Raw genomic sequence first — 13,698 nt, 5'->3', positions numbered from 1 at the left:
GAGAAGACACCTTCTTACATCTAAACAATGAAATCTATGCTCCTTATCATTAGAGGGATTAGAACAAAAAGGCAAGACCACCTCTTGTGATCTATGAAATTTTGAAGCGACTTTTGGAAGATAAAGGGGGTCAGGTTTCATAATAACTCTATCTTCCCTAAACTGCATATATGGAGGTTGCCTAGACAATGCTTGTAGATCACTAACCCTTCTTGCGGACTTGAGTGCAACTAAGAGGGCCGTTTTAACCGACAGGATTTTTATTGGGACAGTATCAATAGGCTCGAACGGGGCTTGTGTTAGAGCTGAGAGCACAAGATTTAGGTCCCATGGAACTAACTTTTGTTTAATGACCGGTCTAGATCTAGTAATGGCCTTGAAGAACCTAGATATCCAATGATTGCTGGCTAAGTTAGAATTGTATAGCGCCCCCAGAGCCGACACCTGAACTCTGAGGGTGCTGGTGGCTAAGCCCATCTCTAGGCCCCTTTGTAAAAATTCTAAAATTTGAGATACACAACGCTTTTGATCAATCTGCGCTCCTGAACTCGATAGGAACTTTCTCCAAACCCTGACATAAATGTTTGTCGTAGAGGTTTTCCTACTCTTAAGAAGTGTGTTTATAAGATTTTGAGAAAATCCTTTCCCCCTTAGTAGTTACCTTTCAAATTCCACGCTGTTAGGTGTAAGTTGGCTACTCGTGGATGCAGGATTGGACCCTGGGAGAGAAGGTCTGGAATTCCTGGGAGGATCCATGGCTGGGAAATGGACATGTTCCTCAGCCATGGGAACCACGACCTTCTGGGCCACAACGGGGCTATTAGGATCACTCGGGCCCTGTCTTCCCGTATTTTCCTCAGAACTATAGGAATTAGGTTTAGGGGGGAAAGGCATAAGCGAGATTGAAGTTCCAAGAGATTAGAAGAGCGTCGACTGCATATGGGTTGTCCCTTGGATTTAAGGAACAGAATTGATGTAGTTTTCTGTTTCCTCGATTGGCAAAGAGATCTATTTCTGGACATCCCCACAAATGTACGATCTGATTGAAGACAGCCGGCTTTAGAGACCAGTCCCCTTGTCTGAGTTCGTTGCAGCTTAAATAATCGGCCATGGTATTGAGTTTTCCTTTTATGTGAAGAGCCTTAAGGGAAAGTAGGTGATTCTCGGCCATCTGAAAAATACGATTCGTAACCTCCATTAACGACCCAGACCGCGTACCTCCTTGATGGTTAATATAGGCAACGGTCACCTGGTTGTCAGAGAATAGTCTGACATGTCTACCCTGCAGGGGTATAAGGAAACTATTTAACGCGCGTTCTACTGCTAATAATTCCTTTAGATTGGAGGATGAGTTTCGTTCAGACTGGGACCACAGACCCTGGACCCAATTATTCTCCCAGTGTGCCCCCCAACCCATGGGGCTAGCATCAGTTGTTATTACCGGTGTTATCTGATTTGTCCAGGGTACTCCTCTACGAAGATTCGGTATGTGTGTCCACCAAATTAATGAAATAGTGGTCTCAACAGATAGTGAAAATTTACTTTCGAGATTAGCCCCCAGCCGACGAAAATTATGTAGAACATCCCACTGCAGAGATCTGGTGTGAAACTGAGCCCAGAGCACCGCCGGAATACAAGTAGTAAGAGAACCCAAAAGTGACATCGCTCCTCTTAAGGAGACTAGGGGATTACTAATCGTTTTGGTGGCCAGCCGATGAATACTATCCACTTTTGAGTCCGGCAGGTGACATTCCTGCTGACCAGAGTCTATGATGAGACCTAAAAACTCCTGAGATTTTAAAGGCTGCAGACGAGACTTTTTGAGATTAATAACCCATCCTAAATCGTGTAGTGCAGCCATCACCTTCCCCAATTGGTCCTTACAATGTGACTCCGAACGTCCCACAATAAATAAATCATCTAGGTAGGGAATTATTAGTATGTTCTGTTCGTGAAGGTGTGCCATAACTTCTACCATGATTTTAGTAAAAACACGGGGTGCAACTACAACACCAAAGGGGAGTGCCTGATACTGGAAGTGCTCTACCGTGCCGGCAAGTGAAACCGCCACCCTGAGAAAACGCTGATGATTTACATGTATTGGGACATGATAATAGGCGTCTTTCAGATCCAAGACAACCATGAAGCAATTGCGAAAGAGAAGCTTTAATGCCGTTTTCACAGATTCCATTTTAAAGGATGGGATCAGCAAGAATTCATTCAGGCCTTTTAGATTGATGATGGTACGATATGACCCATCAGGTTTTTTTTATCAGGAATAAAGGGGAATAAAACCCCTTACCTCGCTCTTCCGTGGGCACTCTAATCAGAACTCTTTTTTGTTGGAGATCCTGGACTTCTGACTCCAGTGCCAATTGTTCTGCAGGAGAAGAACAGATGGGTGTTAATTTAAATTTGTCCTGAGGGATATGATGGAACTGGAATTTTAGACCCTCTTTAATGATACTGAGAATCCACGGACTATTGGTGATCTTCAACCAGGCCGGGTAGAAGGCTAAAAGCCTACCGCCCACCTGGACCGACAGTCATTGAGTTTTTTTAGAGTCCCGAGAGGAGTTAAACATATATCCTCTACCTCTTCTTCTGTTGGAGTTATATCTGGTTGATTCTCTATTTGAATCCCTGTCAGATCTTCTGCGATAAGACCATCCTCTGTTGTAATCTCGCCTATAAAAGGGTTTTCTTAAAAGAGGGAACCGCTTTTTACTGTCACCCGCCTTTTCCAGTAGTTCATCTAGTACCAGTCCAAACAAATGAACATCTTCACAGGGGATGCCACATAGCTTAGATCTGGCCTGTAAGTCTCCTGGCCAACATTTTATCCAAAGTGCTCTACGGGCTGCGTTAGATAAGGATGAGGACCTTGCGGCCAGCCTAACAGAATCCGCTGACGCATCCGAAAGGAAGGCTGCTGCATCTTCAATTATGGACATAGAAGATAGGATCTCATTTCTAGGAACCTTATCATTGAGTTGGTCTTCTAGGTGGCCCAGCCACACCATCAACGACCGGGCTGTGCAAGTGGCCGCAATTGCCGGCCTCAGGGTTCCCGCTGATGTTTCCCAAGCTCCTTTAAGGAACACATCGGCTTTCCTATCAAGCGGGTCCTTTAGGTTTCCTAAATCCTCAAATGGAGAAGAAGTTTTTTTGCATGCTTTGGCTACTGCTGCATCCAATTTCGGGACCTTGTCCCATGAGGATGAGCCCTCCTCCTCGAAAGGATACCGCCTTTTGAATGCTGGTGGAAGTGACCCCTTCCTTTCGGGCTTCTTCCATTCTTTCGTAATCAAGGATTTAATTTTATCCACCACAGGAAAAACCCTTCGGGATTTAAGATCTATGCCCTTGAACATTATGTCCTGAATGGAACTTTCTGACTAGGTTTCTTCAATCCCCATAGTGGTGTTGACGGCCTTGACTAGGTGATTAATCCTATCCAGTGACAGACAAGCTCGGCTAGATTCTATGTCCTCCGATGATGAAGATGATGGACGAGTATCCGAGCTCACACCACCTGTGTCTGAATCCACATCTGAGGCTGGGGATGAAATCTCCTTCCTCTTTTTGGAAACTGTCTTCTGAGACTTCGACCTCGTGGAATCTCTGACCTCCTGTTTAACCATGTCGCTAAGTGTAGACGTAAGGTCAGGGGCCTCCTCCTCAATTAAACATTGCATGCAGGTTCTGTACAACTTCTTTTTATGTCCATCTGGAAGTGGCTCCGTACACATGGCACACTCCCTATGCTTGGACTTGGAAACATTTCCTCCCCTAATAAGGAGAGAGGGAATACAAGGAGGGGCAGCAATCAGAAAGCGGACTTTCACATAGATCACTTACCCATCCCTGCAGCGAATGGTACCGTGATCGGGGGGTCCTTCTTAGCCGGAGATTCTTTACGGCCTGTGGACTTGATAGATTTCTGAGCCCCTTTAGCTCCACCAGCGCGACTACTGCCACTAGATCGCCGCTGGGAGCTCACCTGAGGCTCTTCCAACTCCTGCTGCTGCTGTCTGACCAGCTGCAATGCTCCTTCTGGCGATTCCATGACGAGAAAGGATCAGGAGCACCTTACAGCTGACATGTGCTGCCTTAAATATGCCCCCATGGTACCACCCCCGGGTGGGGGACAGCAGGATTTCCAGGTGGTGTGTCCAGTACCAAGCGCTGATAGGGCATGCCTCCCTGGATCGCGCCCCCGCCCCGTCCGAGATCCAGTATGGTCCGGACATCAGGGCGCCGCTATTGACCGGGCCGGCGCTACTGCACATGCCCCGCCGCCAGCCGCCGCATCCAGAAACGTCACTTGCGGCGCAACCGCGGCATTGCAAGCCGGCACGCGCACGAAGACGCCAGCACCGCCCGGAGCAACCAGCGCGCCCGCATCAAGCAGCGGACAGATTTCCGGAGGCCCCAGCAGACACGACCCCACAAAGCACAGCCCCGCATACTTACCCGGTACGTGCGCGGTCCACATCAGAAGTCAGCCCATGCATCTGAGGCCACTTCTCACTGCTGTCACCGACACTAGACAGTACCCCTGCCGTGTGGTGCTTCCACAACCTGACCAGGCCGAGGTAGGGGACCCCCGCTACCTGCGTCGGCCTGTCAGAAGTGGGATATCTTCTTTAATCTCCAACCCTCTTCTTAGGGTCTGCCTGAAGAGGTTCCCCTGTCAGGGACAGGAAACCAACTGACGGGGGAGTGAGGTGCCGCCCTTTTATGTCTGAGGTTTCCTGTCCCTGAAGGGCAGATCCCCTCTCTCGTTGTGCTGTCATGGCGACTGAATAAAAAACCCTTGGGGCCGAGGAGATCCCGAAGGGGAGAACATTGTATTGAAAATGTAGAATCTTGTGATTCAACTGGACCGCAAATCTTAGGCTACGTTCACATTTGCGTTGTGCGCCGCAGCGTCGGCGCCGCAACGCACAACACAAACAAAAACGCAGCAAAACGCATGCACAACGCTGCGTTTTGCGCCGCATGCGTCCTTTTTTTCATTGATTTTGGACGCAGCAAAAATGCAACTTGCTGCGTCCTCTGCGCCCGGACGCGGGCGCCGCAGGGACGCATGCGGCGCAAAACGCAAGTGCGACGCATGTCCATGCGCCCCCATGTTAAATATAGGGGCGCATGACGCATGCGGCGACGCTGCGGCCGCAAATGTGAACGTAGCCTTAGATATCTCCTGTGACGAGGATGTATCAGAATATGGAAATAGGCATCTTTGAGGTCTATTGTTGCCATATAAGAATGAGGAGCTATCAGAGGAATGGCTGATTTTACTTACTCCATTTTGAATTTGCGGTAAGTAATGTATTGGTTGAGAGCTTTTAAATTTATTATGATCCGGGCTTGTCTGAAAGGCTTTTTTACGATAAATATACCGGGACCATTGAAATAGCTCTCGAGGTCATCAGATCTTGTAAACCTGACATCATTAATTTCTGAGTCTCCTGAGATGATGGGGAGGTGACTCTTAGGATCCTGGGAGGAGGCGCCTCGAACTCTATAAGAAGACCCTGTTGGATAACACTTACGACCCAAGGGCTGTTGGAGATATTCTGCCAACTGTGAACGAAGTTCGAAAGCCTCCCCCCCACCGGATCGGAGTCATTGTTTTTCTTGCTGTGACTGCTGGGGAATAAGGATATTTTTGGGTTTCCCCTTGGCATAACTCCACCTACCCCTACCGGATTTTCCTTTTCCCTTAACCTGGGAGGGCTGAGACTGGGAAGCCCGAAAAAAACGCTTCCTGGGACGTCTCTGTTAAGGAAGAGTCTTTTTCCTGCACGTGGCTTTTTCCAAGATGTCATCTAATGAGGGCCCGAACACATAGTCACCCTTAAAGGGAATGGAACACAGCTTTATTTTTGAAGTGACATCTCCACTCCACATCTTTAGCCAGAGAGCTCTTCTGGCCGAATTTGTCTGGACTAAAGACCTGGCGGCTACACGGAAGGATTCCAGTGAGGCGTCTGCAAGAAATCCAGTTGCTCTATGTAAAATAGGCAAGGAGTCCAATACTTCATCTCTTGGAGTTCCCTGAGAGATGTGGTTTTCTAATTCTTCCATCCAGCGGAAGAGAGAGCGGGCTACACAGGTGGATGCAATATTGAACCTGAGGGCTGAAGTGGAAGTTTCCCAGGATTTTTTGAGTAGGCTTTCAATCTTCCTATCTAAGGGATCTTTTAACTGGGAGGAGTCTTCGAATGGCAGGGCAGTCTTTTTTACCACTCTAGCCACCTGAACATCTATTTTTGGGATGTTCCAATTAATTGAATCCTCATCCAGAGGAAGCCGATGTTTAAAGTCTGACGGGGTGGTTAGCCGTTTCTCAGGAAGTTCCCACTCATTATTGATCATATCAATGATACTTTTGTGTATGGGAAAACCAGGTTGTTTATCAGTATGTATGCCGAATAACTCATCCTGTATAGACTGAGGAACGGGTTCCTCCTTTAGCCCCATAGTATTCCTCACTGCGGACACCAATTCCACAATATATTCAGAGGAAAAAAGGTATTTTCTGATTTCAGCAGTTTTATGAGGTAGGACATCTTCCCATTTAACTGAAGATGACGCATAAGAGCCATCAAATTCTGAATCAGAATATTCCTGGATCTTCCTCTTCTTGGGAAGTGATGGACCAGGTGAGGGTGGTGGTGGTGGAGGGGGGGCAAGCGTGGCTAAAGAGGTCTGAACCTCCTGTCTAACCAAGGAACACTCTTCAATTAGTGAAGGATGTTCAGCCCGGATTAATTTGTCCGTACAGGGTTGGCACAATTTTTTCTCCCATTTTAAGGGCAGTTTTCCATTACAAGTAGCACATTTGCCCTTAGTAGTAGCTTTATGGCCAGGCTTGTCTCCCTGAAATGAGAGAGGAAGCGGTATGAGAAGGTACACTAAATTCTACCTTTAAATGGGACCCGTCCCTTCCACACTTACTGGGGCTTGGGGAGCGCTGGGCTCTGCAGCTGCAGGGCAAGACGTATCCATGCTGAGCAGGCTTACCTGAGACGTCTTCTGCAGCTTATATAGAAAATAATGCTGCCCCAGCGAGTGGCAATTAGCCGCCCCTCCCCCTCCGCAGTCCCAGGCAGGCGTGCGAGGATGCAGCGTGCCTCACACGCCGTTCGGAGGTCCATCCCAGACAGAGTAATGCTCCTTCACACAGGAGCGCTGACCCGGAAGCGAAGCGTCACGTGACTTCCGGGTCGCCGAACAGCGCGCACAGGAGGGGGAGACGCCGGAAAGCTCAGGGAGGCCTCCGGGATGGGATCACCGGCCCGCTTTACCCCCGCAAGGGGACGCAGGAGGACCGGGAATGCGGTCCCAGAATCCGAAGAGACGGGAGCATAACGGAGGAGAAAGCCCTGGGGGCCCGACCACCAGTGCCCGGCCAAGATTATAAGGTACACTGCCAGAGCCGGCCGCGCAGCGCACCAAAAACCTCTCCATGCCCCATGGGTAACAGGAAAGACACTGGTTAATGGGAGGTGGGAGGGGTTTTTAACCTCTTGTGCTTCCTGTCCCCCATTAGGGTATGGAGACAACCTCCTGGGCTGTCGTGGAAGGCAACTAGAGAAATTTTGATCCATGACTCAAACCAAAAAGGATGTGAATGACAGGACTGTGGAGTTGGTATCAAATGGACCGATTCCTGGACTATATATTACATTGGGTACAGTAGCACAATGCAGGATGTGCTGCAAATGTTTCCCTAAGAATTCGGGAAAGTTATGAAGTGTCCTATAAATGTTAGCTCTTTTCCTGATGTAAGGATCTGGGCTTTTAGGTGAGATGAATCTGTGCTGCACTTTATGTACATGCTCAGTAGTGACCAGTTGTCATGTCGGACGCTGTTCACACTAGGGCGTCCGACAGACAGCGGTAATTCCTCATTTCGTCCACTATATGCTCAGTGGCGCCGGCTAGATTGATCCAGATTGTCCGGGGTTAATCTGGCTGGTACTCGGGTTGGAGGCTTAGTCACGCCCATTGCCTTTAAATAGTTTTGCTGGGCTTTGGGTGTCGCCGATTATAGCTTGTGTCTTGTGATCTGGGTCTGGAGTGGTAGTCTAGGAGAGGAAATATCGTATCTGGTGGTGTATTATCCTTCGTTATATTTCTCCTTCCTATATTTGTATTGTTTTGCCCTGTGCACATTATAGTGTTTTCCAGTGAGTCTGCGACGTGGTGCGTTTTTTAGTTTTCCCTGTCTGTGCTTTCTGTAGGGGTTGGTGAGAGGTCTTATCACTGGGTGGCGGGTAGAGGTTTCAGCTTAGTACTGAAACAGGACTCAGGGTCAGGCCTGGCGGCCCAGACATGCACACCTTCAGTGTAAACTCTGGGAGAGGGACAGACAGGGTTTCCCTAGTTTGAGGGATATTGCAGAGGCCCAGGTAATCAGCTGTAGTCTACCCAGTACCCCCGTGACACCAGTGCTGCGGAATCGGAGTTATGAAATGTCCTATAAATGTCTGCTCTGTTCCTGATGTAAGGATCTCGGCTTTTAGGTGAGATGAATATGTGCTGCACTTTATGTACAGGCTCAGTAGTGACCAGTGCTGTGGAGTCGGAGTTATGAACCGTCCTATAAATGTCTGCTCTGTTCCTGATGTAAGGATCTGGGCTTTTAGGTGAGATGAATCTGTGTTGCACTTTACGTACAGGCTCAGTAGTGACCAGTGCTGTGGAGTCGGAGTTATGAAATGTCCTATAAATGTCTGCTCTGTTCCTGATGTAAGGATCTGGGCTTTTAGGTGAGATGAATCTGTGTTGCACTTTACGTACAGGCTCAGTAGTGACCAGTGCTGTGGAGTCGGAGTTATGAAATGTCCTATAAATGTCTGCTCTGTTCCTGATGTAAGGATCTGGGCTTTTAGGTGAGATGAATCTGTGTTGCACTTTATGTACAGGCTCAGTAGTAACCAGGCCTGTGGGGTCGGGAGTTAAGGAAATTGAGGGGTGGGAAGTTTGCCTTAGCGACTCCAAAGCCCTGATGAGTACACAGTCAGCAAAACAACATGGACATCTGAATAGCAACATAGAACATGTACGCGATTCACAGACATCTGAATGGAGTCTTAGATCATGAAAAGGTTTAAAGCCCAGCTGTCATGAGAAACCTGTCAGAACCTGAGTTCATGGGAACCGAACATGAAAATGGAAAAGGCACACACTCTGTAGCCAGGGCATATAGAATGGTTCTACCACAGGCGTCTGATCGGTCGGGTGGAGCGGCTGCAGCGCCCACAGACCCTGATCTAGGCGTGACAACACCCCGTTACTGCCACATCTCTCTCCGCTGGATGTGAGGCCTCGTCCACACGTCAGTATGTGTAAGCCAGGGGTGGGACCATCAGGGGAAAGCCGTCACCACTGCTGTAGGGTCACCGGCTCCTGGCTTACAGCTACCGAGGTGAAATACTGAGTGTGCACGTGGTCTTGTGGAAAGAGCGGAGTGGCAGCACTCCCACAGCTAAGACTACTTTCACACTAGCGTTTTTTGCAATACGTCGCAATGCGTCGTTTTGGCGAAAAAACGCATCCTGCAAAAGTGCTTGCAGGATGCATTTTTTCACCATTGACTAACATTAGCGAAGCATTTGCGACGCATTGCCACACGTCGCAACAGTCGTGCAACGGTTGCGCCGTGTTGTGGCGGACCGTCGGCTGCAAAAAACGTTACATGTAATGTTTTTTGCTGCCAACGGACCGCCATTTCCGACCGCGCATGCGCGGCCAGAACTCCGCCCCCACCTCCCCGCACCTCACAATGGGGCGGCGGATGCGCTGGAAAAATTCATCCGCTGCCCCCGTTGTGCGGCGTATACAACGCTAGCATCGGTACGTCGGCCCGACGCTCTACGACAGGCCGAGTACGACGCTAGTGTGAAAGTAGCCTTATGCTAGAGGGCCTGACTGCCCGTGGCCTTGTGGAAAGAGCGGAGTGGCAGCAGCACTCCCACAGCTGCACGGAGGAGCGCAGGGACGGAGCACACGACAGCCTCCACCGACGGCACACCGCCTCTGGGGGCTCCCCATGGAGTGCAGCGGGGCCAGCACACCACTGCAGCTCTGCTGCCCCCATGTGGTGACTCACCCAATAAGCATTATGGGGGAGAAGGAGGGGAAGGCTCAGCAGTGAAATGAGCAGCCTGGCGTCCTGCGAGGCACAGGCCAGGACCCGCAATCAGGGCCGTACAAGCACCACCTCTAACCCGCACTCACTCTTGGTCACCGACTTCAGAGCCCTGGTGAAGTCGCCATTCTGCCCGGCCTTGTTCACGTCGTTCCACAGAGCCGCTAAGGACGAGGAGCCGGCTGCACCCCCCGAATTCGCCATCTCCAGCCTCTACGAGTCTCTTACCGGCAGACTCAATAAGGAAACTCAGCGACTCAATGACGTACTAAAATCGCGACCCCCGACTCTAGACGCCATGTTTATCACTGGCAAGCTCTGCGCAGTGGTCATGGCAGACTTCAAATATATTTCTATTAGGTGTCGTATTCTCATATTACAGCACTATGAAACGTGTGGCAGCAAAACTCGGAGAGAAAAAATAGATTCAGAGGTGTCATTATGGGCTAAGTGTTGAATTTGCCCAGAACAAACATGGCGGAACGGCACTAATGGCTGTAAGGGAACGATTAGTGCGGACACGTCACAGGAGTAGCTGGCAGCCCCGCCCACTCTTCAGTGTAGCTCCTCCTCTTCCGGCATTCCTCGCGCTCGTGCTCAGTACTGCGGCTGTGTGCAGCAGTTTGTCTGACAGAGCTGTAGCTGAGGGCCGTGGAAGGACTAGGAGGAAGGGGGTCGTGCGTGGCTGCGAGGGGTTCTGCCACAAGTCGTGCTCTGCGTGTAGCAGCATGAGGCAGCTTCTGTCTGTGGAAACCTTAGGCTGAGGCTCTCGGCGGGCCTGACACATGAACAGACCCTGACAGGTTCCCTTTAACCCTTCGGTTAGAAAAGGAAAAAAATGAACATTTACCTTTTCTCGCAAAAAAATTAGTTAAGACCCAAACTTATTTTGACAAGGGTAACAAGCGAAAATGGACCCAACATTTTCTGTGCAATTTCTCCTGAGTACATCGATACCCCACATGTGGGGGAAATCCACTCTCTGGATGCAAAATAGAGCTTGGAAGGGAAAGAGCGCAATTTGACTTTTTGCTGTAATCAAGTGCGGACGCCACCTTGCTTTTGGAAAGCTGCTGATGCTCCTAAACAGTGACCCCATTTTGGAAACTACACCCCCTCAAGGATTTTGTCCAGGGTTATAGTGAGCATTTTGAACTAACAGGTTCTACACAGGTTTTGATAACATTAGGTAGTGATATTGAAAATTTTAATTTTCTTTACGAAAATGTAGTTTTTGCCTTAAATTTGTAATTTTCACAATGGATAATAGGAGAAAAAAGACCCCATAAACATCCCTAATCCACAGCTCTGTCATAGAATCTTCCACACAGCTGTACTCTGCATTGGAAGCAGTGAACTGAGCAAATGCAGGAAGAGGAGGAGCTAGACCTAAATAGTGGGCATGGCTGCGAGCACCTCCTGTAATGTGTCTGGAATAATTGGTCGTTACAGCCTTTAGTGCAGTTCCGCCATGTTTGTTGAGGGCAAATTCAACACCTAGCCTATTTAGACACCTCTGAATATATTTCACAAATTCTGTCAATAAGCAAAAGTGTCTCATTTCAATTTAGTCTTTTTCCATTACAAAACAAACACCTATAAAAGAAAAAAAGTACAAAGAGAATAACAAAAATAAATGTAAGGTTTGTTTAACCTCTTCACCCCGGAGCCTGTTTTCACCTAAGTGACAGGGCCAATTTTTAGAATTCTGACCACTGTCATTTTATGAGGTCATAACTCTAAAACGCTTCAACGGATCCTGGTGATTCTGACATTGTTTTCTCGTGACATATTGTACTTCATGATAGTGGTAAAACTTCTTCGATATGACTTGCATTTATTTGTGAAAAAAACAAAAATTTGTCGAAAATTATGAAAATTTAGCAATTTTCAAATTTTTCGTTTTTATGCCCTTAAATTAGAGAGTTATATCTCATAATATAGTTAATAAACAACATTTCCCACATGTCTGCTTTACATCAGCACAATTTTGGAAACATAATTTTTTTTTTTGTTAGGGAGTTATAAGGGTTAAAAGTTGACCAGCGATTTCTCATTTTTGCAACAAAATTAGCAAAACCATTTTTTTTTACGGACCACCTCACACTTGAAGTGACTTTGAGGGGTCTATATGACAGAAAATGCCCAAAAGTGACACCATTCTAAAAACTGCACCCCTCAAGGTACTCAAAACCACATTCAAAAAGTTTATTAACCCCTCAGGTGCTTCACAGGAATTTTTGGAATGTTTAAAAAAAATTGAACATTTAACTTTTTTTCACAAAATTTTTACTTCAGATCCATTTTGTTTTATTTTTCCAAGGGTAACAGGAGAAATTGGACCAAAAAAGTTGTTGTACAATTTGTCCTGAGTACGCCGATACCCCACATGTTGGGGTAAACCATTGATTGGGCACATGGCAGAGCTCGGAAGGGAAGGAGCGCCATTTGACTTTTCAATCCAAGATTTGCTGGAATTGAGATCGGAACCCATGGCTCGATTGGAGAGCCCCTAACGTGCCTAAACAGTGGAAACCCCCACAAGTAACACCATTTTGGAAAGTAGACCCTCTAAGGAACTAATCTAGATGTGTGGTGAGCACTTTGAACCTCCAAGTGCTTCACAGAAGTTTATAATGTGGAGCCGTAAAAAAAATTCATATTAATTTTCACAAAAAATGATATTTTTGCCCCAAATTTTTTATTTTCCCAAGGGTAACAGGATAAATGGGACCCCAAAAGTTGTTGTGCAATTTTTCCTGAGTACGCTGATACTTCATATATGGGGATAAACCACTGTTTGAGCGCATGGCAGAGCGCGGAAGGGAAGGAGCGCCATTTGACTTTTCAATGCAAAATTGGCTGGAATTGAGATCGGAACCCATGTCGTGTTTGGAGAGCCCCTGACGTGCCTAAACAGTGGAAACCCCCACAAGTGACACCATTTTGGAAAGAAGACCCCCTAAGGAACTTATCTAGATGTGTGGTGAGCACTTTTAACCCCCAATTGTTTCACTAAAGTTTAGAATGTAGCGCTGTGAAAATTAAAAAATCATTTTTTCTTTCCACAAAATGATGTTTTAGCCCGCAATTTTTTTTTCCCAAGGGTAACAGGAGAAATTGGACCACAAAAGTTATTAAAGCAAAAAGAAGAGAAGCCAGCACTGCTGAAGGTCAAAACGCAATATCCAAAGTGCACATGCACATAATAAATTCTGACTGTATTTCAAATATGAGATATTTAGCAAATAATTGATCAATTCTTTGAGCTACCCCGCCACTTCACGGCAATCTCATAATGGGGCAGTCCTAACTCTACGTTTTTTATTACATTGTGCCATTACGGCCTCCTAAATGTATTGAGAGTGAGAAAAAAAAAAAAAAAGGACAGACCACATTAAATAACATTACATGACAAACTGTACCTGGAGCATTGACAGAATCACTCCCTTAGTGCCAGGAAGGCGAGCGCGGATAGAGGCCGATCAGGTCCTGTGCGGACATATCAGATCTGGCCCCCACACTGCCAA

At 47.5% G+C, this 13,698-nt stretch overlaps 1 protein-coding gene across 1 annotated transcript in view; it reads right to left on the bottom strand.

The window, feature by feature from the left end:
- SRP72 (signal recognition particle 72) overlaps positions 1-10,442 on the bottom strand; it is a 128,779-nt gene extending 118,337 nt beyond the window's left edge. Inside the window, exon 1 of the mRNA XM_077252037.1 lies at positions 10,258-10,442. Coding sequence (XP_077108152.1) covers positions 10,258-10,372 — 115 coding nt within the window. The 5' untranslated portion in view covers positions 10,373-10,442. The remainder of the gene's footprint in view (positions 1-10,257) is intronic.
- Between the last annotated feature and the right edge of the window lie 3,256 nt (positions 10,443-13,698).

Source organism: Ranitomeya variabilis, chromosome 1 (assembly GCF_051348905.1).
Source record: "Ranitomeya variabilis isolate aRanVar5 chromosome 1, aRanVar5.hap1, whole genome shotgun sequence".
Classification (NCBI taxonomy): domain Eukaryota; kingdom Metazoa; phylum Chordata; class Amphibia; order Anura; family Dendrobatidae; genus Ranitomeya; species Ranitomeya variabilis.
This window is presented reverse-complemented; position numbering and strand designations above follow the sequence as displayed.